Source organism: Mercenaria mercenaria, chromosome 2 (genome assembly GCF_021730395.1).
Source record: "Mercenaria mercenaria strain notata chromosome 2, MADL_Memer_1, whole genome shotgun sequence".
Classification (NCBI taxonomy): domain Eukaryota; kingdom Metazoa; phylum Mollusca; class Bivalvia; order Venerida; family Veneridae; genus Mercenaria; species Mercenaria mercenaria.
The window spans coordinates 67682127-67709721 of record NC_069362.1 but is presented as its reverse complement, the minus strand read 5'-3'; the positions used below and the strand labels follow the sequence as shown (position 1 = coordinate 67709721).

Sequence of the window (27595 nt, the reverse complement as noted above, 5' to 3'; positions counted from 1 at the left end):
ATTATAACACTGGTCAATCAATGGCAAGGTATAGCATGGCAGTATTATAACAGTGAACAATCAATGGCAAGGTATAGCATGGCAGTATTATAACACTGGTCAATCAAGGTATAGCATGGCAGTATTATAACACAGGTCAATCAATGGCAAGATTATAACACTGGTCAATCAAAGGTAAAGTATAGCATGGCAGTATTATAACACTGGTCAATCAATGGCAAGGTAAAGCATGGCAGTATTATAACACTGGTCAATCAATGGCAAGGTATAGCATGGCAGTATTATAACACTGAACAATCAATGGCAAGGTATAGCATGGCAGTATTATAACACTGGTCAATCAAGGTATAGCATGGCAGTATTATAACACAGGTCAATCAATGGCAAGATTATAACACTGGTCAATCAAAGGTAAGGTATAGCATGGCAGTATTATAACACTGGTCAATCAATGGCAAGGTATAGCGTGGCAGTATTATAACACCGGTCAATCAATGGCAAGGTATAGCATGGCAGTATTATAACACTGGTCAATCAATGGTTAGGTATAGCATGGCAGCATTATAACATGGGTCAATCAATGGCAAGGTATAGCATGGCAGTATTATAACACTGGTCAATCAATAGCAAGGTATAGCATGGCAGTATTATAACACTGGTCAATCAATGGCAAGGTATAGCATGGCAGTATTATAACACTGGTCAATCAAGGTAAAGCATGGCAGTATTATAACACCGGTCAATCAATGTTAAGGTATAGCATGGCAGCATTATAACATTGGTCAATCAATGCCAAGGTATAGCATGGCAGTATTATAACACTAGTCAATCAATGCCAAGGTATCGCATGAAAGTATTATAACACTGGCCAATCAATGGCAGGGATATTCTGTCTGCAGGTTTCTTCATATTTTTGTTATTAAGCTGACATGCAGCTTTCTAGATAATTAAGCTGAAACACATTAATATTCCAACAAGAGCTGTCTCCATAGGATGACACATGCCCCCGATGGCACTTGAATGAATAGTTATGGCCGATGTTAGAGTTTAGGACCTTTGACCTACGGAGCTGGGTCTTGCGCACGACACGTCGTCTTACTGTGTCAGACATTCATGCGTAGTTAAAATCCATGCATGAATGACAAAGATATGGACAGGACACACCCATCAATGCACTATTATGAAAAATGACCTTTAACGTCTAAGTGTGACCTTGACCTTTGAGCTACGTATCTGGGTCTTGCGTGCGACACGTGGTCTTACTGTGGTACATATTCATGCCAAGTTATTTGAAAATCCATCCATGGATGACAAAGATATGGACCAGACACGCCCATCAATGCACTATCTTTTAACGTTTAAGTGTGACCTTGACCTTTGAGCTACGTACCTGGGTCTTGCACACGACACGTCGTCTTACTGTGGTACACATTCATGCCAAGTTATTTGAAAATCCATCCATCGATGACAAAGATATGGACCGGACACGCCCATCAATGCACTATCCTTTAATGTCTAAGTGTGACCTTGACCTTTGAGCTACGGACCTGAGTCTTGCGCGCGACATGTCGTCTTACTGTGGTACACATTCATGCCAAGTCATTTGAAAATCCATCCATCGATGACAAAGATATGGACCGGACACGCCCATCAATGCACTATCCTTTAATGTCTAAGTATGACCTTGACCTTTGAGCTACGGACCTGGGTCTTGCGCGCGACACGTCGGCTTACTATGGTACACATTCATGCTAAGTTATTTGAAAATCCATCCATCGATGACAAAGATATGGACCGGACACGAAAATTGCGGACAGACCGACAGACGGTTCAAAAACTATATGCCTCCCTTCGGGGGCATAAAAATATATTTGTAAACTGTTATTTAAATATTGCATCCTTGAGAAGATGACCTGAAAAATGTTCACTTTGAAAAAGAATATTGACCAAGGCATCAGCCCCCTGGCGGCCATATTTTATAACGAAATTGAATGGCTAAAGCAATTTTGGTAGAAAGTCACCTAGAGATCAGTTCTACAAAATATTTTTGAAATCTGGCTAACAGTTTCTGAGAAGATTTTTAAAGATTTTCCTCTTGATTGACATGGAAACCACAGTTCTGAATGGATTTTAATTCTTAGGGCAATTTTGAAAGGGGGCTACACAAGGATCATTACTGTGAAGTTTGGTGTAAATCTGCCCGGTGGTTTTGAAGAAAAAGATTTTTGAAATTTACAATATAGCCATTGAGGGAAAATAAGCCTGGCCCACTGGCTACCATGTCTTTAACCGAAATAGAATGGCTAGAAGCAATTTTGGAAGAGGGTCACATTGAGATCATTTCTACAAAACATTTTTGAAACCCGGCTAACAGTTTCTGAGCAGATTATTAAAGATATTCCTTTTGGTTGACATGGCAACCACAGTTCTGAATGGATTTTAATTATTTGGGCTATTTTGAAAGGGGGCCACCCAAGGATCATTCCTGTGAAGTTTGGTGTCAATAAATTTGGTGTCAATCTGCCCAGTAGTTTTGAAGAAGATTTTTTTTAGAAATTGTTGATGGATGCACGACGGATGACGGACATCAAACGGTCACAAAAACTCTCTTTGAGCCTTTGGCTCAGGTGAGCTAAAAATGATCTGGGCTTTATATATTTTAGATATTGCAACTGGCAATTTATAAATAGTTCAGTCCCGAACACAAAAATATTATACAACTTATTATGGGCTGAAATAACTTCTCCAAAACAAAAATTCCTAACTCTAGAAAAGTGACATCCTGTCACACCATAGTATAACTTGACCAAGATTTCAAAATCAATAGGGGTCACCTGCTGGTCATGATCAACCTCCCTATTAAGTTTCGTGATCCTAGGCCCAAGCATTCTCAAGTTATCGTCCGGAAACTGTTTAACTGTTCCAGGTCACTTTGAGCTTGACCTTTGACCTACTGATCTCAAAATCAATAGGGATCATCTACTGGTCATGACCAACCTCCCTATCAACTTTCATGATTCTAGGCCCAAGCGTTCTTGAGTTATCGTCTGGAAACCGTTTAACTGTTCAGGGTCACTGTGACATCGACCTTTGACCTACTGATCTCTAAATCAATAGTGATGATCTGCTGGTCATTACCAACCTCCCTATTAAGTTTCATGATCCTAAGCCCAAGTTTTTGAGTTATTATCCGGAAACTGATTGGTCTACGGACCGACTGGCCGACATCTGCAAAACAATATATCCCTCCTTCTTCGAAGGAAGGCATAATAAATATCATTAGGATTAGCAATGAAACGAAGATGCTAGAGTGTAAACATGGTAAATATGGAACAATTTTTATTAACCAAGGGCATAGAACTCCTGTAATTCTAATTTGATTCTAACAAATAATTTTAACTGACATCTTACGGCCTAATACACTATATTCAACTTGGTTTAAAGCTGCTTTATAAACATGGATGCTAAAGTGAGCACTTTACAGTCAGGTGAGCTTGCATGTGTCTGATAAGTTTGTAACAAAGTGCCCATACCGTGGGAGTCGACCTTTTGTAAACAAAAGGCACAGCTTACAAACACATTGTATTCCCAACATTTCCAATCTAATGCATTTTTTATAACATAGCAGTTTGATTTATCACCAGGCACTATACAGACATACAGTAATTTCAACTTAACATGCCAAATATAACAAAATAATCTTTTCAATTAATTTCCTAATATTAAATTATCTCATTATTAATAGATAATGTCATAAAATGTTCTGCCAAGTAAATTATAAATAAAATGAATAACTAATGAACAATCAGAAGCTGCATACACATTTACCAGAATGTTCTCCCTGAATTTTCAATCAATCAAAAAATGTAGGCAAGTTTTAATATAGACATTTTTAAAGTGAAAGTTCAATCTGATGTGTTCTAAATACCGGTATTGTCCGCACTCTCTTGGCTAATTTTATCATTCGTAACAAGTCATTAATGTTGAAGTGTAAAAAACCTGTAATTATGTACCCTGATTTATGGCTTCTACTAAATAGTTCTTAATCAGATATTTCCATATACATCACGGAAACAAGAGAATTACTTCATTCAAATCATGGAAGAGATAGAGACAATTAGAGAGACAAAGCCATGGTAGATTAATAAACACATTACTGTTAAAATACTTCTAAGTTTTCCTTTATGAGACTGTAACAATATGAAACCCAAATAAACTACCTTCCAGTGATTTGGCTCCAGTAACAAGCTTCAACAAAAAAAAATTCTACAACAGGAAAAGCTGAAAAAGAGATTACTAATTTAATAAGAGCACTGTCTGCTGGTACCAGCACTCCTCTGTAAGTGTCTGATACAAGGCAATACGCAAAGAAAGAATTATAGTTTTTGTCCTTCTTACCCATCTATTGATGAACATATTGTTTTAAAGCTTTAATATGAAAGAAAAAATAGTCCTATACTAAATAAGAGCTGTCAGAGGACAGCAACGCTCGACTATTCAACAGCCTTGTCAATTGAATGAAGACAAGTCGAAAAAGGGGAATAATCTTGTAACAAGAAGGCCAAGATGGCCCTAGGTCGCTCACCTGAGAAACACACCATAACAGTGTAAACATGTTTGACCTAGTGATTTCATGGAAACAAATATTCTGGCCAATTTTCACTAAGATTGGACTAAGATGACCCATATTCAAATCTGACCTAGATTTTATCAAGGCAATCATTCTGACCAAATTTCATGAAGATCAATTGAAAAATACAGTCTCTATGGCATACACAAGGTTTTTCTTTGATTTGACCTAGTGACCTACTTTTTCACCCAGATGACCCATATTCAAATTCGACCTAGATATCATCAAGGCAATCATTCTGACCAAATTTCATGAAGACCAATTGAAAAATACAGTCTCTATCGCATACACAAGGTTATTCTTTGATCTGACCTAGTGACATAGTTTTTGACCTCAGATGACCCATATTCAAACTTGACCTAGATTTCATCAAGAATCATTCTGACATAATTTTATGAAGATCAATTGAAAAATACAGCCTCTATCGCATACACAAGGTTTTTCTTTGATTTGACCTAGTTTTTGACCCCAGATGACCCATTTTCGAACTTGGCCTAGATTACATCAAGGTTATTATTCTGACAAAATTTCATTAAGATCGTTGAAAAATACAGCCTCTATCGCATACACAAGGTTTTTCTTTGATTTGACCTAGTGACCAAGTTTTTGACCCCAGATGACCCATTTTCGAACTTGGCCTAGATTTCACCAAGATAATAATTCTGACCAAAATTCATGAAGATTAATTGAAAAATACAGCCTCTATCGCATACACAAGGTTTTTCTTTGATTTGACCTAGTGACCTAGTTTCTGACCCCAGATGACCCATTTTCAGACTTGGCCTAGATTTCATCAAGGTAATCATTCTGACAAAATTTTATGAAGATCAGTTGAAAAATACAGCCTCTATCGCATACACAAGCTAAATGTTGACAGACGGATGGCAGACATTGAGCGATCACAAAATCTCACCTGAGCATTGCTCAGGTGAGCTAAATATGCAAAACAGGGTTATGGAACCTGTACAGTGCATATCAGCTTATGACAGTGGACAAGTGTGTGAAGTTTCAATTCATTCCCATTAGTGAGTACTGAGATACCAGCTTACATACAAAACCTTAACCAAAAATTTCTAAGTCGAAAAAGGGGCATAATTTTGTAAAAAAGCAAAATAGATTTATGGAACCTGTGCAGTGTAAGTCAGTTTATCACAGTAAATAAGTGTGTGAAGTTTCAATCCATTCCCACAAGTAGTTACTGAGATACCAGCTTACATACAAAAACTTAACCAAATCGGGACGAGTCCAATGGCTCTACTATTCTTTGAAGAGTCGAGCTAAAAAATCAACAAAAAACATGGAATATCAAGATAAAAAGGACTGTAGTTTCATCAAATGTGAAAGGGAGTCATGGTTCTTGACCTACTTACTAAGCTAATGATATTTAATGAATGTACACAGTTTCAAAGCTTTATCTTCGAAGTACTCAAGCAAAGTGGAGCTAAACTGGAATTTTCTAAGTACATAAAGGGCCATAATACTGACAAATTGTAAATTAGAATTATGGTTCTAGCCCCACCCCTAAGAAGTCATGTTTTAAACAGGTACAGGTCACCCGAGGAGCATTGCTGTCCAACTATTTTACATCTAACCGGCACTTTGCAAGGTAAAGATTTTCAAAGTTTTCAATATAATCATATAGGAGAAACTAGCCATGCCCCATGAAAGCCATTTTTTATGAAAGAAAATCATCTGAAGAAATCTGCTTGAGGGTAAACCATGGATCATTTCTGTGAAATTATTTTCAAATAGAGCCCGCTGTTTAAGCGGAGAAGATTTGCAAACTCTTCCATATAACCAAATCGGGGAAAACCAGCCCCACACCATGATGGCCATGTTTTTTAACGAAACAGAATGACAGAATTATTCGGTAGGTCATCCAAAAAACATTGCAGTGAAATTATTTTAAAACTGGGCCAACCGTTTCTGAGAAGATTTTCCTTTTGGTTGCCATAGCAACCAGAATTCTGCATGGATAACCTAGATTTGAAGGAATTAGAAATGGGACCATTCAAGGAACACTTGTGAAGTTTTGTTGAAATTAAATTGGTGGTTTAGGAGATTTTCTTTTAAAAAATGTGAATGACAATGGACAGACTACGGACATCCAAGAATCCTAAAAGCTCACCAGGAGTTCTCTGTGCTCAGGTGAGCTAAAATCTTTACTAATACCATGTTTACACCAACAATAAAGTGACTACCTCTTAATTCTTTTTTCCAAAAGTCTGTTTAGCAAAAAATTGTTGCTATTAAAAAGCCAATACATCTTTAGTTAAAGAAAATCATTAAAAAAGCTTTTGTCTAGTCTCATTGGATTATACAGATGTATAAGCAAATCTTTGATTTTATAGTTTGTTATAGAGTTACAAATATTGGTAAGTTTAAGTCCCCATCTTTCCCTGATTCTATACCACTTTTTGTGCATAAGTACAATATTCTAGACGTTCCCTCTGGCAGTGACTAACAAATATTAGTTTTTAAAATGGAAAGTCCTCATTCTCAATTTCAACATATGTTATAAACAAATTGGTCAAATAGTTACCACAAGAAAAGGAGCAATTTGTGCTTTATAGTCTTCTAAATTTTCTATTATTTCTTTCTCCCTCTTTAATTGGTATTCTTCTACATTCAGCTGAGAGAATAACTTCGCTGTTAAAAGCTTTACTTCCGTAAATCTATCAAAACTTTCTGCAGGAACTGTTATTTCTGAAAATATAGACATTCAACGTGGGATTACATGTTACAAATGGGGTGTCAAATCATGTCTCCAGATACATTAGTACAGGCAGACAGTAAAAACACCTCTCTTGTGATTCTTACACCTCCAGTCAATACAAACCATGAAAAAAGAGTGTGTATGGTAGAATATATCAATCCATTAAGGAGTTTGTTACACCCATTTTTAATTTGTAACTTATAAGTGCTAACAGTCACTCCTCTATAAGCGTAAATCAGAATTGCAGAACAGTCTGAAACATTGCTGAAGTGTCAAATGCACTTAAAGTTACCAGCAGTAACCAGTACAGAAGTGTATAACTTCAGAGTAGATACATACTTTTTATAATGAAATTATCGGGCTGAAACGGAGACCTCAGCAGTATGTCCATTTTTCCTGCTTCCTGTGGGGAAAGAGTGTCTGTTCTCATTAATGTCTACTGTTAAAGGTGGCCTCAGCATCTATCTATGCCCTTAACTGGTTCTGGAGGGGTAATGTTGTATGTGTTCTCATTGATGGTCACTGAAAGGCAGTATATCTATGTTCTTACCTGGTTCTGGAGGGGTAATGTTGTATGTGTTCTCATTAATGGTCACTGTGAAAGGCAGTATATCTATGTTCTTACCTGGTTCTGGAGGGGTAATGTTGTATGTGTTCTCATTGATGGTCACTGAAAGGCAGTATATCTATGTTCTTACCTGGTTCTGGAGGGGTAATGTTGTATGTGTTCTCATTAATGGTCACTGTGAAAGGCAGTATATCTATGTTCTTACCTGGTTCTGGAGGGGTAATGTTGTATGTGTTCTCATTAATGGTCACTGTGAAAGGTGACCTCAGCAGTATATCTATGTTCTTACCTGGTTCTGGAGGGGTAATGTTGTATGTGTTCTCATTAATGGTCACTGTGAAAGGTGGCCTCAGCATCTATCTATATTCTTACCTAGTTCTGGAGAGGTAATGTTGTATGTGTTCTCATTAATGGTCACTGTGAAAGGCGACCTCAGCAGCATATCTATATTCTTACCTAGTTCTGGAGGGGTAATGTTGTATGTGTTCTCATTAATGTCTACTGTGAAAGGCGACCTCAGCAGTATATCTATATTCTTACCTGGTTCTGGAGGGGTAATGTTGTATGTGTTTTCATTAATGGTCACTGTGAAAGGCAGTATATCTATGTTCTTACCTGGTTCTGGAGGGGTAATGTTGTATGTGTTCTCATTAATGGTCACTGTGAAAGGCGACCTCAGCAGTATATCTATATTCTTACCTAGTTCTGGAGGGGTAATGTTGTATGTGTTCTCATTAATGTCTACTGTGAAAGGCGACCTCAGCAGTATATCTATATTCTTACCTGGTTAAATTCTGGAGGGGTAATGTTGTATGTGTTTTCATTAATGGTCACTGTGAAAGGTGACCTCAGCAGTATATCTATGTTCTTACCTGGTTCTGGAGGGGCAATGTTGTATGTGTTCTCATTAATGGTCACTGTGAAAGGTTTGCCTCAGCATCTATCTATATTCTTACCTAGTTCTGGAGAGGTAATGTTGTATGTGTTCTCATTAATGGTCACTGTGAAAGGCGACCTCAGCAGCATATCTATATTCTTACCTAGTTCTGGAGGGGTAATGTTGTATGTGTTCTCATTAATGTCTACTGTGAAAGGCGACCTCAGCAGTATATCTATATTCTTACCTGGTTCTGGAGGGGTAATGTTGTATGTGTTTTCATTAATGGTCACTGTGAAAGGCAGTATATCTATGTTCTTACCTGGTTCTGGAGGGGTAATGTTGTATGTGTTCTCATTAATGGTCACTGTGAAAGGCGACCTCAGCAGTATATCTATATTCTTACCTAGTTCTGGAGGGGTAATGTTGTATGTGTTCTCATTAATGTCTACTGTGAAAGGCGACCTCAGCAGTATATCTATATTCTTACCTGGTTAAATTCTGGAGGGGTAATGTTGTATGTGTTTTCATTAATGGTCACTGTGAAAGGTGACCTCAGCAGTATATCTATGTTCTTACCTGGTTCTGGAGGGGTAATGTTGTATGTGTTTTCATTAATGGTCACTGTGAAAGGACCTCAGCAGTATATCTATGTTCTTACCTGGTTCTGGAGGGGTAATGTTGTATGTGTTTTCATTAATGTCTACTGTGAAAGGTGACCTCAGCAGTATATCTATGTTCTTACCTGGTTCTGGAGGGGTAATGTTGTATGTGTTCTCATTAATGGTCACTGTGAAAGGTGACCTCAGCAGTATGTCTATGGTAGTTGAACCAGCAATCTTTGCTCCATCTGTAAATATACAATAAAATTTCAGCAACTGTTGTAGCTCCCTCTATCTGATCCAGTTATAGTCACCAGGTGGACTTAGGCCTACTAAAGCTTCAAAGTTAAATACTGAACTACTCTTATAAAAGGCATGCCAAGATGCCACTTCTACAATCCTTTCTTTTTCAGTATGGCAAGATGCATTCATCTTTAAAGACTGGCTTAATTGTGTGTCAGTGTAACAGTGAAATTATGAAAAATTATAACAGGTAATTTGATACACCTTAATTTCTTACTAAACAAGAACCTTTAATAACAACTGTATAGTTGTATAAAGATGGTGTCTACTTGTAGAAGGGAGCACTATGTCCTCTTTATAGTGCAGTCTGCCTAGAGCAACTCACCGTAGACATATGACATGATACCCAACCGAGTCAAATTATACTGATCTAGGGTCAAGGACCAATCAAGATATTAGTACTGCTAACTATATTAAGGGCCAAGCAAGAAAGCTACAAGTACAACATTTTAACTTAAGAAAGGATGCTTCTAGTATTGTTTATTGTGTTCAAGGCCAAGCAAGGAAACTTTAAGTACTGTTTAAGCTACTAGAACTGTTTATGTCGAGGGCCAAGCAAGGAAACTATTAGAATTGTTCATGTGGAGGGTCAAGCGAGGAAGCTACTGTAATGTTTATATGGACGGCCAAGCGAGGTAGCTTCTAGTACTGCTGATCATGCTGACAGAAAAGCATGGAGGCTACTTGTATTGTTTATTATGCCCAGGGCCAAGCTTGGAAACTATTGGTACTGTTTAATCATTATGACTGCATAGGAAGGAAGCTATAAATCATGTTTATTATGTTGAGGGCCAAGGGAGAAAACTATTGGTACTACTTAAATGTCTTGCTCTAGTGGCCCCTAAAAGTGGCCAATCGCCCTATTTTGAAGAAATTTGGGAGAGGACTTTATGATCATGCTACAAACCAAGTTGAAGATCCACTGAGCAGTTCATGAGAAGAAGTTGTTAAAAGGCATTTTCGTTTTTAGCCCTAGTGGCCCCTACAAGGGGCCAACCACCCCTATTTGAACAAAATTGGGAGAGAACCTTACAATGATGTACCAGACCAAGTTTTATGAAGATCTATCTTGCGGCTCATGAGAAAAAGTCATTAAAAGGTATTTCTAATTTTAGCTCTAGCGGCCCCTCAAGAAGGCCAAGCGCCCCTTTGAATAATAATGGGAGAAAACCCTATAATAATTCTATGGACCAAGTTTGATGAAGATCCATCAAGTGGTTCCGAAGAAGAAGTTGTTTTAAGTTCTACTTTCAGCTTTAAAGCTTTGAACATACTTGATAGAAGTATATGCCAGGATACTACTGACCAAGTTTGGAGTCATTCTGACCAGTAGTTTCATAGGAGAAGATGTTTAACCCTTAGCCTGCTGCAGGCGAATTTAACAGCCTTTGCAAACAGCTTGGAACCAGATCAGACGCCGATTAAATCGGCGTCTGCTCAGGTTCCAAGCTGTTTGCTACTCTGACAATATTTCTTCCAATTTTGGAGCAAATTGAATGAACTTCACAATTTTAGCAGACGACATTTCCAACAGACGACAATTTATCTAGCATGCTAAAGGTTAAGTAAAAGTTTGAACACAGGATGCTAAATGAAGGACACCGGATCATCCACCTATACTAAAAGATAATTTTTGAATAAAGTTCAGGTGAGCTAACAAGTGTAGTACATAAAATACAGTTTCTGTTTTTACTGTACTGGTGGCATTATTATTGCAGAAAGCTGAATGCCTGTCTCACACAGCATCAATCAAATAGCAGAACTGAGGCTAGAATTTTGATCTGTCACATAAAATTGCTGTAACCAAAGGATAATGATTCCTAGGAGATATTTACATCCTTGTTTACAAGATATAATGCCACAAGGTTAGCTCTAGGCAATGTTTCATCAGCAACATAAACCTGCTAAGATATCAACCTTTAAGCCCTCTACAGACGGTAAGTTTTTGTTGTACAACACTAATTATCTCAAAGATGTACAATTTTGAAATTGTACATTTTTCACATACAGACAGTATTCCATTCTCATAAAAATCAAAGAGATTTACCTAGTAAACATAGTGCATCAGGTACTGAAAAAAATGTAACTATTAATAACAAAAATAGTATTCACCTTTTTATGTTCCATAAATTTGATTACGTATGACACAAATGAGTCACGCCATGAGAAAACCAACATAGTGGCTTTGCGACCAGCATGGATGCAGACCAGCCTGTGCATCCGTGCAGTCTGGTCATGATCAATGATCAATGATGTTTGCTTTCAAACTCTATTACAATTAGAGAAACCGTTAGGGAACAGCATGGACCAGACTCGGAAACGCACTATGTTGGTTTTCTCATGGCGCGGCTCAAATCAATTAACTTTGCGGTGTCATCCTTTTTCTACTATGCATCAGAAGCCATTTTATATTAAGATTTGTGTTTATTTTTTGGGCAATTGTTTCTGGAATTTCATTCACTTGCCTCTTATCAACTAATTATTACCAGTCTGCTGCTTGTCAACATGGGTGGTACGTAAGGCAAAACTTACGAAATAGAACATGTCCTAATCTGTAAGTCAAGACTTAAGATTTACGAAATCAAGGAATAGCATCGTACACACGGTAATATTTGGCTGTACATCTTGAATTTAATTGGTGTTGTACAACAAAAACTTACCGTCTGTAGAGGGCTTAAATAGTTACACATACTTTTTCTGAATGTTCTGGATTATGTAAATAAAAACAAATAATTTTCTATCTTATTCATGAAGACAAGACAGACATGATTGTCATTAATCGCTCAGAGTTCCACAGTTGGACTGAATGATTTTGGTGGAGGGTTTCACAATGAAAATTGCTTTGAAATTAATTTGAAATAAAGCCAGTGGTTTCAGAGAAATTGGACAAAATTTTCAATATAGCAGTATACCAAAAACTGGCCCTGCCCCCTAGTGACCAAGTTTTAATGACACAGTATGATATGAAGGAAATTTGCAGAGGGTAAGCAAAGGAACATCTCTGTTAAATAATTCAAAATGGGGCATGTGGTTTCTGTAGAGATTTTAATGTTTTCCTTATGGGTTATAAATAGAGAACAACCAGAATTTTAAATGGATGGTCTATATCTGAGGGAATCTGAAAGGTAACCACCAAAGGAACATTCCTGTGAAATTTACTTGAAATTGGCTTGGTAGTTAGGGACAGAATGATGTTCTTTAAAAGGACTATGGATGATGGATGTGCTCAGGTGAGCTAAAAACTGTCCTATGCTATCCTTCTACAATCTAGATTGCTCTTCACAAAGACTGGAAAATGAGTAAGGAATACGAAAATGAAGATGCTTGCTATCAGAAAGTTAATATTTCCATGTGCTTACTACTGTCAAACTTTACAGCTAAAGTAGTCCTATATCAAGAAGCAATCCCATTCAGTAATTAAATCTGTCATTCTCAACTGAATTATGAGTCAAGAAACAGTCATGCAACCATACACATAATGCATTTCCATATAAAAATCTAAGATTACATTGATTTCTACTGTTCCCTCTTGTCTTCGTTTCCATTTAAAAATCAACATTGATTTACATGTGTTCACTACTGTCTTCGACAACTTTTGATACTTGGTTTTTGTTGGGTTGAAAGTTACATTGACACAACTGTCTATAGCTTATTCCTTTAAATGTGCAATGAGACACCATGAGGGCAGGCACCTAGACAAAAAAACCTACCTTTCATAAGCTACCTAGATGGCTTCTCTACATCGCAAGCAAGGTTTCAAACCCACAGTGGAGGGGGGCAAGTGATTCCAAGTCAACAATTGTAACAACTTGACCTGGGACAGCCCCTTGTCTTCCATTAAAATTTCATGTAAAAAATTCTACATCAAATGAAATTACTTTCAACATTTAAAAAGAACTCCTATTACCATATTCCTCTATAGAATTGCTACCATTTGTTTGCTCTTATATTACATTAGTCAATTAGTAAAACCTTTTAGCAGTTTTCATGAAGAAGACAGGAGAAACTCAAATGTAAACTCTGTGTGGATTTTTAACCATACACTGCAAAGCACCATGAAAAACCAGTACTTCTGACCACAATGCTACAATCTAAACACAATAGAGGGAAAATTGACATTGTCTAACCATACCAAACAAATATTTTCCCATATAACTTATTGTTCCAAAGTCATCACAGACTGCCTATATCTGGGAAAATACGATTTATATAGAAAGCCTTTGGCAGATAATGAAATGGTTGACAGTTATTGCTGTCTCTCTAACTAACAGAGATATATTGAAGCATTTCCAAGCTGAAAGACATTGTCTGAAAATATATATATAGTGTCTGTTTCCCTCTGCTGTATTTGTGTTCATTACTGTTTTAACCTTTAGCATGCTAGGTAAATTGTCGTCTGTTGCAAATGTCGTCTGCTAAAATTGTTAAGTTCATTCAATTTGCTCCAAAATTGGAAGAAATATTGTCAGAGTAGCAAACAGCTTGGAACCTGATCAGACGCCGATAAAATCGGCGTCTGATCTGGTTCCAAGCTGTTTGCAAAGGCTGTTAAATTCGCCTGCAGCAGGCTAAGGGTTAATGTAATATATCACAGGTTTTTCATGGTCCCAGTGGGAAACACTTTATAGTTTTGCATTGTATATTTTTTCTCACAGCATTATGCTTTAAACTTAACATGCATGAAGTAGTACAACAAAAGGTTTATGATGGCTCTTTATCGCTAACATTGTCAAGTTCAAGTTCAAGGTCATAGATCCACACCCAAATATCCAGAAAAGCCAAGTCTGATTCATTATGTGCATGATTGTAATACAGGATTACAACTAAATATGTTTCACTACTGAGTATATATCTCCTCAATGAACAGTACAACCTTACCAAAGCCAAAGTATTATTATTCTAGTATTCAATGGACACATTGACTAAATAGATCAAACGGACAAAGAAGAACTGCCAAGGAATCCAAATACCATGCAAAGTGCAGTCTCTTGGTCACTGTATCAGGTATTCAGCAACTGAACACTATACCCCATTTCTTAAGAAATTAAGTCATACTGTGAAATCATTAATATTCGTGGGGTCTAATTTTCGTGGTTGAGTCAATCCACGAAATTTAATCCCAACGAACAAGTAAAATTCCTATTCATTTTATGTTCAAAAGTTGAAATCCACGAATTCATATCCCCACGAAATTGCAGTTTTGACCGAAACCACAAACTTTCATGCCCACGAAATTAAATGATTGAACAGTATGTTGAGTAGTCAGCTGTCTCAGCCAATCAAACACTGGTGAATATTTACATTAAACTAAACTTTGGAATCTTGGTCATGCTTAAAACTATCAAGTTCTTTAAGCCCAGATAATGCAGTATACAATTGTTTCCTTTATGTGACATAACAACTGAACCTAGAAGGCAACAATTGTTTTATTATTAAATGCAAAGGTTGCTCGAGACAAGGGGTAGAATGCACTTTAGCGGTTCCTGGAAGTTTACAATGCGCATGCGCCGCAAGTTGGGGGTGTGGGGTAAAGCGGGGGTGTGGGGGCAGCAGCCCCCAAACATATTCATCTCAAAATAAAGTTACCCCTTTTAACTTTTGATATTTAAGACATTATTAAACTACTATTATTATAGGGACCCCTAAAGTGCAAGTGCTCCGAGACAAGAGTTATCAAAATGACAAATATAAACATTTGCAGCAAGTGGCTATTTTTTTATAGTGTGTTTGTTTTAAATTGTGTATCAAGTCATTGTTATGACGTTGAAATATCATCACATCACTGCTGGAGGTCAGTATGTCACCACCTATGAGTCAATATGACTTTTTAAAATTAATCAAACCCATAGCGTTTAGGAGCAAATGATTTGAAGTCAGCGGGCTGAACCACACAGTCACAGAGGCCCCCTACTACATAGATTAAAAAATAATAGTTGTTATAATCATTGTATAACAATTATTGCTATATATCCGAAGCCAACTAACCTTAAGCAATTAAGTAGAAACCATTTCTCTAATTTTAGGAACAGTAACCTTAACCTTCATCCAAGTGACCAACCCTTGCCTTGATAAAAGTTACTTACATACCATGTCTACTGAGGTTCATCCAAGGCCTCACCAAATTAAAAAGTCGTTCATCAGATTTGCCGCTCATATATTTTCAGAAACACACAAAATAATTTTTTGTTTGTTTTTGGCTTGCGCTCGCCCCATTGAAAAAAATCAAGCCAAAATTTTTTGGTGCGCTACGTTTTACGGATGTAACAGTGTACAAATGCTTATAATTCCAGTCCCAGATTGTTCTAAAATGGACTTTAATCACAACAAGAGCTGTACAAAAGACAGCGCGCTCGACTTTTCTCAGTGTTTGACTCTGAATTAGAGCTTTGAAAGTAAAAAAATTCCAAGTTATAAAGGGACATAACTCTGTCAAAATTCAAATCAAGAGTTATGGCAAGTGTGTCTCCTGGTGTAGACTTTGATAGTAAATAATTATTTTGAGTTTCAAGTCAAAAGCTTTAATAGTAACAGATATATGAATTTATCAAAAATTTTAACAAAAAATTCTAAGTTAAAAAGGGGCATAATTCTGTCAAAATTCAATCAGAGTTATGGGGATTGTTTCTCCTGGTGTAGACTTTGATGGTAAATAAGTATTTTAAGTTTCAAGTCAAAAGCTTTGATAGTAACAGAGATATTTGACTTTATCAAAAACTTTAACCAAAAATTCTAAGTTAAAAAGGGGCACAATTCTGTGAAATTCAAACCAGAGTTATGGGAATTGTGTCTCCTGGTGTAGACTTTGATAGTAAATAATTACTTTGAGTTTCAAGTCAAAAGCTTTAATAGTAACAGATATTTGAATTTATCAAAAACTTTAACCCAAAATTCTAAGTTAAAAAGGGGCAAAATTCTGTCAAAATTCAAATCAGAGTTATGGGGATTGTTTCTCCTGGTGTAGACTTTGATAGTAAATAACTATTTTAAGTTTCAAGTGAATAGCTTTGATAGTAACAGAGATATTTGACTTTATCAAAAACTTTAACCAACCCCAACGCCGACACCGGGGCGAGTGCAATAGCTCTACTTTTTCTTCTAAAAGTCGAGCTAAGAAATACGTACTACGCACACATTGTCTATAATATATCATAATGTTTATATTTAGTTGCATTAAAGTTATTTCCCCTTGATGCAGTTACGTCATTTTCTTCAAATGTTTACCAAATTGTGTTGCTACAAAAAATCTGATTTATTTCATTGAAAATCGGATGAAAAAACATACTAATTTATTTGACAACATCAATCTACATTATTTGGTAAGGGTATTTTCTGTTTTTCCTGTCCAAATGATCAGCATTTGTATATGAAAGTGGGTGGGGTAAGGAATTACCATTATGAGTTGTGTCCAGACCAGTTTAGATTTTCAAATTTTCCAATCCTCGAGTAGAATATTGTTAATCCAAGTTAATATCCATTTCAGACCTTGAGACTTTGTTTCAACAAATTTAATGATAAATCTGTTAAGAAAGTTTCAAGTTAGAACAAGAGCTGTCCGTAAGACAGCACACTCAACTTTTCTAAGTGCTTGACTCTGAATTAGAGCTTTGTCAGTAAAAGGGGCATAACAGTCGAAAGCTTTGAAAGTAACAGAGCTATTGGACGTTATATAAAACTTAAACAAAACTAATCCAAGGTAAAAAGGGGCACAACTCTGTCAAAATTCAGAGTTATGGGATTGTTCCTCCAGGTGCAGACTTTGATTGTGAATAACTATTTTAACTTTCAAGTCAAAAGCTTTAATAGTGACAGAGATATTTGATTAAAAACTTCGAGAAGTCGAACTAAAAATGCTAAATTTTCATAGCGCAGTAAATAATTCAAGTCACATATCTAAGTCATGCTGATTATGGTTTAAGGTTATGCATTGTTGTATATTACATATTTTCTAACTGCATTTTCAAAAGCATACATTATTTGATTACACTGTACTGTATGCCAATGTTATTACCTTTTGAGTTTGCTTTGTTGTGCATCTGCAGGTCAAATTTTCTCAATCCCAGGTGAATTATTTTTAATGTAAAAGGGCTGTACATTCTAATTTAAAGTTTTTATTAGTCAATCGAGAGCCAAATCAAGACAAATATATTTCTTCGCTCTTCGCTCGCTCCTGATTTTTCTCAAAAAACCCAAAAAATATTTAAATTATATTTTCGCTCGCCACCTCAATTTTTTTCAGAAAACAATCCGATGAACAACTTTTGAATTTGGTGTGGCCCAAACTAAAGCTACTGAGTGTAAACAACGTTGAATTTAACCTGACACTAAAACAATTTTATGTCAATTTATGATAACTGTCCAGCTTCTGATGGCGGATGAAGATCCCAGGTACACTTCTGTCACTTTTTCTGGCAAGAGCAGGCATCTGGATACCAACCATCCATAAGCCAGTTGGATGTCTTCCTTACATGAAAGAATTCAACAACCAATACAGGCTTCAAACCCATACCAGTAAGGGGCAAGTGATTCCTAGCCAGCAACATTAATGACAAGGCCCTGTTATTATGATTTAGACTGGTCCAGAAATGAGGAAGCAGGAGTGTAAATAATGTGAAATATGGCATTTTCTGATCAATCATGGCTGACTAGTCTGAATGAAATTGACCAGGACCTTAAGGCAGGGTCTGCCAAAGTCGCCATATGCCTCACATTTGAGAAAATGATAAAAGATTTGAACAGCTGGTGAAAAATAAGTGATAAATGTTTTTTGTTTGTTTTTTTTTTTCATCCTTCATTTTCTTTAACTATCAGTTTTGTTGCACAACAGCTTTACAAACTTAAAACTTAAGTGCCTAAGAAAATTGGCAACTCCTTGAAAAGCAATGATAGCAGAACAAAACAAATGTTTTGTAGCATGTGCATGTACAATTCTAATTTATTTCTTACTGGTTACAATGCACTGAAAAAAACAACTTCAGCTACAAAACACTCCAAGACATTAGCCAATTATCTTTAATTATCCAGTAAACTGCTGCAGTTTCTATTTATTTTTTCTGTTGCCTATTGTTAATGTCGTTCATTTTATATTTTCTGAACACAAAGTTGCTGCTGATCCAAGAACGCCAGCAGAATCAAACTGGTAATCTTTACAGAAATGCAAGTGCAAGAATCTCTACAAATACTGTAATTATATTTTAGGAACAGACGTATTTAACATGTGGTAAATTAATATTAAACTAATCATAAAGTGTGCAGTGAATCAATGTTTTGTTTATCTCTGGGAAATTAGTTTATATTTATTTTTTTTTCACTAATTCCAAAAAGGAATATAGAAATTTGTTACCAAATATAGAAAGTTACCCATAAACGGAAGTAAAGTTACCATTTTGAGTTGTTTCATTAAATAGATAAGAGCATCAAATATTAAATTTGGAAATTTATCTAAATTTCTACTGCTCATTTTTTTAATGTCTTCATAAATATTTAATTCAATTTTTAAATTTCTAAATTTCAAACTCCCAGAACTGGAAATGGGGAAACTAAGATATGATATTATAAAATTATGTTTACACCGATTTACATGTAAAATAGTGGGGAAACCGAATAAGAAAGATCATTTAAAAACTTTAGTAACTGTCAAGAAAGAAAACAAATAAATATTCTAATTTCTGCATCTCTTCTAAAACAAGTGCACCGCCTTGCGGGTGCTGACGCTCATCTGATTTTTTTTGTATAATAGAAATATTGTCCTACCCATGATTTTCTAAGTCTAAAAAGGGCCATCACTCTTGCAAAAAGCAGGATAGAGTTATGTTTTCTTGATTGTACAGTGTCCACTTTTTGATGTGAAAAACTGTTGCAAGTTTTAAAAACAATAGCTTTGATAGTTTATGAGAAAAGTTGACTTAAACATAATATTCAACCAAGAAAATGATTTTTCTAAGTCCAAAAGGGGCAATAATTATTGCAAAAAGCAGGATGGAGTTATGTTGCTTGCTGTACAGGGTCAGCTTATGATGGTGAACAAGAGTTGCAAGTTTTAAAGCAATAGCTTTGATAGTTTAAGAGAAAAAGTTGACCTAAACATAAAACTTAACCAAGAAATCTGATATTTTCTAAGTCCAAAAGGGGCCATAAATCTTGCAAAAAGCAGGATGGAGTTATGTTTCTTGCTGTACAGGGTCAGCTTATGATGGTGAACAAGTGTTGCAAGTTTTAAAGGAATAGCTTTGATAGTTTAGGATAAAAGCTGACCTAAACATAAAACTTAACCAAGAAAACTGATTTTCTAAGTCCAAAAGGGGCAATAATTCTTGCAAAAAGCAAGATGGAGTTATGTTTCTTGATGTACAGGGTCTGCTTATGATGGTGAACAAGTATTCCAAGTTTCAAAGCAAAAGCTTTGATAGTTTAGGAGAAAAGTTGACCTAAACATAAAACTTAACCAAGAAATCTGATATTTTCTAAGTACAAAAGGGGCCATTGTCACAAATTGACATACGGGCCTTATTTTATATGTATTGTAAATGCAGGTATTGCATCATCTTTTTGTAAATTTTTGAGTTATTGAGGTAAATGTCAGATTTCACGCATGAAATACCTCTCATATTTTTCTGTATTTCATAACTTAAATTTCCATGTAAATTTCATTAAATTCTGTTCAGTAATAAGAAAGTTGATATTTTATAAACTTCAGTAATTTATGTTTTTATCCCCAAAACCACTATAATGGGCCTCAAATTGTCAATTTAAATCCGCCCAAAGTATTAAAACCCCCCGGCTATACGTGAACCCCCGGGGAAAACACAAATAGTCAGCCACAAGCTTAGCCTAAAACCCCATGAAATTTTGTATTTGGCGGGACTTTATCCTTTAAATAGCCCTTGGACTAGATAGTTTTTGGGCGCACAACCACCTTACGATTTTAAATAGACAAATTTCAATGCCCTTAAATTTAAATTTTTCTTTGCTAAAAATTTTTTGCTCAAATCGAGGTAAAAAATTTAAATTTGTTAGTTTTTTGTATAAATTTTTTGCAAAAAACAAATTTTTTTTTTGGGAAAATTTTTGTTCTTTTCTACAGAATTCTGTAACATTTACTTTTCGGCATATGTTTTTTAGCTATTTTTCGGTATGTCAGGAAGGAAAAAAAATTTTAAAATTTTTCAGATTTTTGTAAAAATTATTTCGAAAGAGGAATCTAAAATTTTCTTTTTATAAAAATTAAAATTTGAAATAAAAATTGGGGTAACATATTTTTTAAAATAAAGTATTTTTTCAAAAACTTATGTCAAACTTTTTTGTTAATTAGGGAACCCATTACTGCTTTTTATTTTTTATGTAAAACTATAGGCAAGTCTAGTCCCAGGTTTTTTAATATATTATTGTAATTTTTAATTGTGTGCCAGTCAAAGCACATCAAAAAAATTCCGTTGTAAGTATGGCTTTAGATATTAATATGGTTTCCAACTATCATATAACGTTTGTTTTACTTTTGAATTTGGGGAAATTTTTGTGTTGAAAAATAAAAAGCTGCATTTTATCATATCCATCTAAAAATTTTCATCATATATTTTTCATATTTTTTTTCCATATTTTTAACTTTAGCCTTTTAAAGTAAGTAATTAATTTTGGAAATAAGGGAAAGAAATAATGACGAAATTTTTAATCAGTGACGTTTGAACTTAAAACACATATTTTTTTGTTTTAAGTAAAAGGGTATTTTTTAAAGGGACCCCTACGGGGGGTAGGGTGTACCCAAAGGAGCATTTTTTATGCCCTGACTTTTTTTTTTTGCTAGGGTGCTTACCATATTTATATTTTTTTATTTTTCCCCTTTCCCAAACGATTTTACCTGGTGATGCAAAACCCCCCGGAAAAAACAATCCCCGGGGTTCACTTGTTTTCCACTCCCTGGAGGTATATTCCCCCCCAGAGTTTTTCCGCCCTGGTTGTGCCGTAAACCGCAAAGAAAAGATTTTTGTTATCCTCTGAATCAGTTTCAGGGATGCAATCACCTCCCAACCAAAAGGGGGAGCCAACAGGGAAATCAAAGTATTCAGGGTTTTTAAAGGGACGGGTTTTTGAATTTAGAAGTTTATGTTTTTTTTGTGCTACTTAATTCAAAATTTAAACATTAAAGACCTGTGCCCACTCAATTAGAATGGACAAATAAAAAATTTTTTTGTATCTAAAAGATACTGAACTTTCTTTTTTTTTTTTCCCTTAAAATCATTTTTTTTTTTTTTTCCCAAAAAATCATTTTTAAAAATCATTTTATGAAAAATAAAAATTTGTAAATTTTGAAAAGGGGTTTGTTATTGTTTTGATGGGTACGGGGGTGGGGCCTTTTCCGGCCTTTCCTTACCCAAATTTTGGGTTCCAAAGTGGGAGGGGGGCCCAAAAACCAACAACAGTAGCAATTCAACATTTTTAAAAACCCTTTTAAACTGCAGCTTTAAATTTTGAAAAGATTCCCCTTTTGTTTTTTTCAAATTTTTTACAATAAAAATTTTTTAAATTAAATTTTCAGATGACGTCTTACCTCAGAAAAGACAAACAAAACCATACTTCAGCAAAACCAGTTTTAAAGGGGGTTTAACAGACTGTTTAGACAGTTGTTTACGACACGGGAAATTCGGGGGTGATTTCGTTCCTTTTTTTTTCCCTTTTGGGGTTTTATTTTGTGTCACCCATGTTTAAGCCACCATTATCTGGGCGAAGTGACCCCCCTTTGGGACAAGAAGTTTTCCTACTCACTTTTAAATTGTGCGGGGCCCTACTTCTCCCAGTGACCCCTTTTTGGGGGATTTAGTGTGTGAATACATAACAAAACAGTAATTTTTTTTTTTGGGGGTTTTGTTAGCAAGCTTGTTTACTTGCATATTTTTTTTACCTACTTTTAATTTTTGGGGTGCTAAAACAGTTGTGTTATACCTTTTACTTACCCTTTAGGTAAAGCTCTTTTTTTAAATTTGTTTATTTGTTATCCCAAAAATTTAAAAAACCTAGTTACAGTTATTGAAAATTTGAAAAGGGCTAGGTATTTTTTACAGCCTACTGTCACTGTTTTTTTGTTGATTTTTTCCAAGAAACCTTGATTAAACACATAGTATTTGTTTGCCAACTTAGGGGTATTATTTTAGTGGGGAACTTTTTGTGGGGATATACGAAAGGAAAAGTATTTTGTTTTGGCTCCTTTGGAAACTGTAGAGCTTTAGTGAAAACCCAAGTGTAGTCTAGTTTTTCCCTTTTAAACATTGTTTCTTTAGTGTCTCAGGTTTTTATAGTACTGTTTTACTTTTAGTGTTATATAGTTTTAACGAGTGTAATCATACAAGTGAAAGTAAGTTTAACGAAGGGGGAAAAAGGATTTGGGTTATAAGGAGAGGATTCCTAACTCTTGTTAAGTAAGACAGGCGGGGAACGTGGGGAAAAACCCTAGTAGTTTAGGGGCAGAGAAAATAGGTTAGAAGAGAGAGAAAAAGAGATAAGGAAAGTTTAGAGTTAAAAGGCTGGGTTTTTGAAAAGGGAAAAAATAGAGTTTTGAACGTAAGTTAAAAATTAATAAGTTAGAATCCCGCCTTAAGTTAAAAACGGGATAATTAAAAATTTGGAAAAAAGGAAAAGGGTTAATGTTAGCTGGGAATTTTAGAACAGAGAAGAGGAAGCAGAAATGGGGGATTTAGAAACAGAGCATAAAGTTTAAGACAGACTTAGAAAAAAAGAGAAGAAAAAGGAAAAGGGTTTAAAAGTCCCCCTTTTGATAAAAATTGATTCCAGGAAAGCGTACTTGAATGTGTACAAAAACGAAACCTGGCGAAAGGATTGGGAAAAAGAGATAGGGGTCACTTAACTTACCTTTCCCTTCAAAAGGGGACGGCAAGAAAAGGTTTTTTATGGGCCCCCGTTGGAAGATAAAAGGGTTTTTTGTTTAAACTAAAAAGCCGTTTTTGCAACGTCAGTTCGAACTCATGACGATGGCAATAAGAAAAATTTTAGAACGAGGGGCCCCCTGATAATGAGCCCTTTGTGATGTTCAAAGCCAGAATAATAGATATTTAAAAGGGTTTGGGTTTAAGATTGAGTAAGGTAAAAGAAAAGGTACGAAGGTTTGGGTTAGATTTTATTCTTAAAACCCAATTTTTAGATTTATGTAAAGGGGAACTAACCAGAATTTGAGTATAAAAGTTAGTTAAACAAAGGAGAAAGGCAGAAGTTTGGCAGATTTTTTTGCAAAGACTCGTGGAGGTCCCAAGTTGTCGTAATCAAACCAATAACCCCCGGGAAAGCTATAAACCATATGAAACACCTCAAGACAGTATCCTAGTATCTAATGGGGAACTAGTAATAGAGGTAGTAGCAATGTTGGGCTAAAAGGGGAAGAGGTTATCAACCCTTTGGTGTCCGAAGTGTTATAAGGGTGGTCGAATGGGGCATTTTTCAAATTACGGGTGGGAAAGGGAAAAGGGTAGGGGCGGAAAAAAGGCAAATGCGCAGCAGAGTTAAAATAGAGCGGGAAACCCGGAAAGAAGAAAGGGGGAGAATAAAATAGAAAGGGAAAGTAAAAAAGAGGTAGGGGCCCGTGACCGATTTTTAGGAGTAGGGGAAAGGGGAAGAAATAGAGTTTAGAATAGGTTTAAGTCAAGGGGGGTCAGAGAGTGCAAATGCATTATAAAACTAAGTGATGAAAGAGGATTTGGGTTATGCTTAGTGAAAAAAAATTTTCCAAAAAAAAACCCGGTACTTGTAATGGTAGGGGATGTAATCGCTATGGGGGATACAGGTTTGTAAAAAGTGTGATAGTGAAACGGGATTTAAAGTAGAACAATCAGTTTTTTAGAGAAAAACCCGAAATTTAAAAGTACATAGAGGGGAGTAAAACATAGGCAAGATGTAGCTAGAATAGATATTGGATTGTCCGAATTTAAAGGGGTACAAGAGGCTTGGGGTTTGTAGATAATCCTACCAATAAATTTTTAAAATTGGTAAAGGGAAGGGGGAGCTGAAACCCCCGTTTAGAAATTTTAAGCGTCGCAGTAAAACTGGGGCCCGAACCCAAATTTAAAGAAAAAGAAAAACTTATATTTTTCCGTCTCAGATTTTAGATGTTCTTAAGGGGAATTTCCCTAGATAAGCAACAAAAAGATAGCCCCGTTAGTTTTTGTGTAGAAAAAAGGCTGGGGAAGGTACATTAAGCAGTGTAGAGGTAAAGGTTCAGTTAGGTTTGAGAAAAGGGAAATAGATTTTAAATAGAAGTAACCGCCCAAATTTAAAACAAAAATAGACAGCTGATTGTAAACCTAAAGGCTTAGAGAAACGGGGGATGAAAAATTTTCACATGATTCTTACTGTCAGGGCCCTTTAGGGAAAAAGGAAAAAAGTTTATAGGGTATTAAAGGGGAATTTTAAATGGCCAGGAGTAATGGCAGAGGTTAGGGGGGACTGTCATCATGTAGTAAATTTTTAACGTACAAAAGCTAAGGGTAAGTAAGTAAAGTTCCGTTTGGAAAAACCTTTTATTGAAAAACTCCCCTTTAGGAGGTTCCGTCGAAATCGGTTTGGGCCCGATCGAACCCCATGCTGATAGGAAAAAAGGTACAATTTTTACTATGGTTAAAAAATTATGCTACAGTTTTCCAAAGCTACAGCACTACCTAGGGATTGAAAATGAAAAAGTAACAAGGCATTGGAAAATATTTATAAAAATTTGGATGCCAGAGGGAAAAGCTTAAAACCCATTTGGATCGCAGTTTACCCTCAACAGAAGTAAGTCTATACCAATAAGGGTATTTTAATAAGGGGTTTGGGGCACTATTTAGAGGGGATCAAGAGATTTTGACAGAAAAGATCCGAATGAAAGTAGTGAAGATTTTCAGTAGAGTAAAAAAAAAATAGTTTTGTGTCCTATAAAGCAGGGTACAGAAACTACAAAGTTTTAAGGTAAATCCAGAGTTTTCCAGTAGCATGTAAAAAGGAAGTAGAGATTTGTTAACAATTTCTCCAAAAATTTTTGACAGATATTTTTTTTTGTATGTTATTTTTTTTTGATATTTTTTAAGTTTATCTTTAAAATTTTGGGGCCATTGGGGAATTCCACTCAAAAGATTTGGGCGAAAAAGGGTCAAACCAAATCTTGGGAGAGTTGGGGGAAAGTCAAGAAAAGGCTTCCAGACTTGAAGGGTTTCTTAATGGGCCGCCAAATTTTTAAGTTCCAGATTTTAAATCAACTTTTTTATTAGATAGATGCTTTGATTTAGGTTTTTGGCTCAGTATTCTTCAGGAAAATGGGTTGGGGAAAAAAATTTCCTTGCTATGCCCCAGTAAAAATTTCTACCAGGGAGCAAAAGTACCCCTGAAAAAAAAGTGTTTAGGGGAATTTTGGGCATTTGCTAAGTTTCACCCGGGATTTTTTCGGTAAAGACTTTGTATTTGAGACAGATCATCACCCCCTCACTTATTTGAAAAAAGCAAACTTTTTAATTCCGGGTATGAATGGGGATTGGCATTGCCGCCAAAGGATCAGTTTTAGAGCAATTCCTTTGGGAGAGAAAATGTAGGGCAGATTTTTTGAGTAAGTGGAGCCCGTGGTAAAAATTTTTTAAAAAAATGGTTTTACAAAATGTGACAGTGTGTGTTTTTTTTTTTGTGTTTGCTATTTTCAGTATGTCATTTTGCTTTCAATTTTAAAAAAAATTAAAAAATTTTTTTTTTAAGGGGGGCGTTTTCCACAAATTGGGCATACGGGGCCCTTTTTTTATAAGTATTGGGAAACAGGTATTGCATCATCTTTTTGTAAATTTTTTTAGTTATTGAGGGAAATGTCCCGATTTTACGCATGAAATACCTCTCATATTTTTCCCGTATTTCATAACTTAAATTTCCATTTAAATTTTATTAAATTCTGTTCATAATAAGAAAGTTGAAAATTTTATAAACTTCAGTAAATTTTTGTTTTTTTTCCCCAAAAAACCCCTATAAAGGGCCCCAAAATTTTTCAATTTAAAAACCGCGCCAAAGTAGTTTTTGATTCCCCCGGGTATATCGTGAATCCCGTGGAAACACAAAAAGTCGAGTCCACCGGGTTAACCCGGAAAAACCCTGAAAATTTTTTTTTGGCCGGGAAAATTTTCCTTTAAAAAAGACTGGAAAATTTAAAATGCCTTGCCCCACACCACCTTTTCGACTTTTTAGACGAATCATTCTGAATTTTTTTTCTTGCTAAAATTTAAGCTCGATCGAGGTTTAAAAAATTTATTTTTAGATTTTTGTATGATTTTTGCATTAAAGATTTTTAAATTTTTTTAAAAATTTTTTTTCAAAATTCCACAAACGTAACATTTTACTTTTCGGGATATAAATTTTTGCTATTTTTTGGTTTTGTCCGGATGATTTTTTTAAATTTTTCATTCTTTTTGGGAAATTAAATTTTGAAAGAGGGAAACCCAAAAAATTTTCCCTTTATTTAAGATGTAAAATTTTTACTGAAATTTTTTAACATGATATTTAAAAGTCCTTTTTTTCAAAAAATTAAAGTCAAACATTTTTGTTAATTATGGAACGCCATTAAATGGGATTTGGGAAATTTTATGTATAAATCTATATGGCAAGTCTATACCATGTATTTAAAATATTATTGTAATTTGTAATTGACCTTAAAGCCAGTGTTTTTTGAAAAAGGTTCCCCAATACCAAACAATAACAGAACTGATAAGCCTTTTTTGTTTTGCCGCCATTTTGCCGTCAAACTTTTGGCCCACTCCCCCAGTCAAAGAAAATAAAACCACCGAAAAAAAAACGTCCAAAAAGGTAAAAAAAGGGGAAGTTACGACACCTTTACATCAGACACAGGGAAAAGAGTGTAATACAAAGCGCTCCCCTTTTCCAAATTTCCCCCTCAACC

At 35.4% G+C, this 27595-nt stretch overlaps 1 protein-coding gene across 1 annotated transcript in view; it reads right to left on the bottom strand.

Moving 5' to 3' along the window:
• The window catches only part of LOC123564182 (calcium uniporter protein, mitochondrial-like), a 65441-nt gene that overhangs the window by 9147 nt on the left and 28699 nt on the right, over positions 1–27595 (bottom strand). The window contains exons 4-5 of the mRNA XM_045357555.2: positions 9537–9641; positions 7173–7336 (exon numbers count right to left, since the gene is read on the bottom strand). Of these exons, the coding sequence (XP_045213490.1) occupies positions 7173–7336; positions 9537–9641 (269 nt within the window). The remainder of the gene's footprint in view (positions 1–7172; positions 7337–9536; positions 9642–27595) is intronic.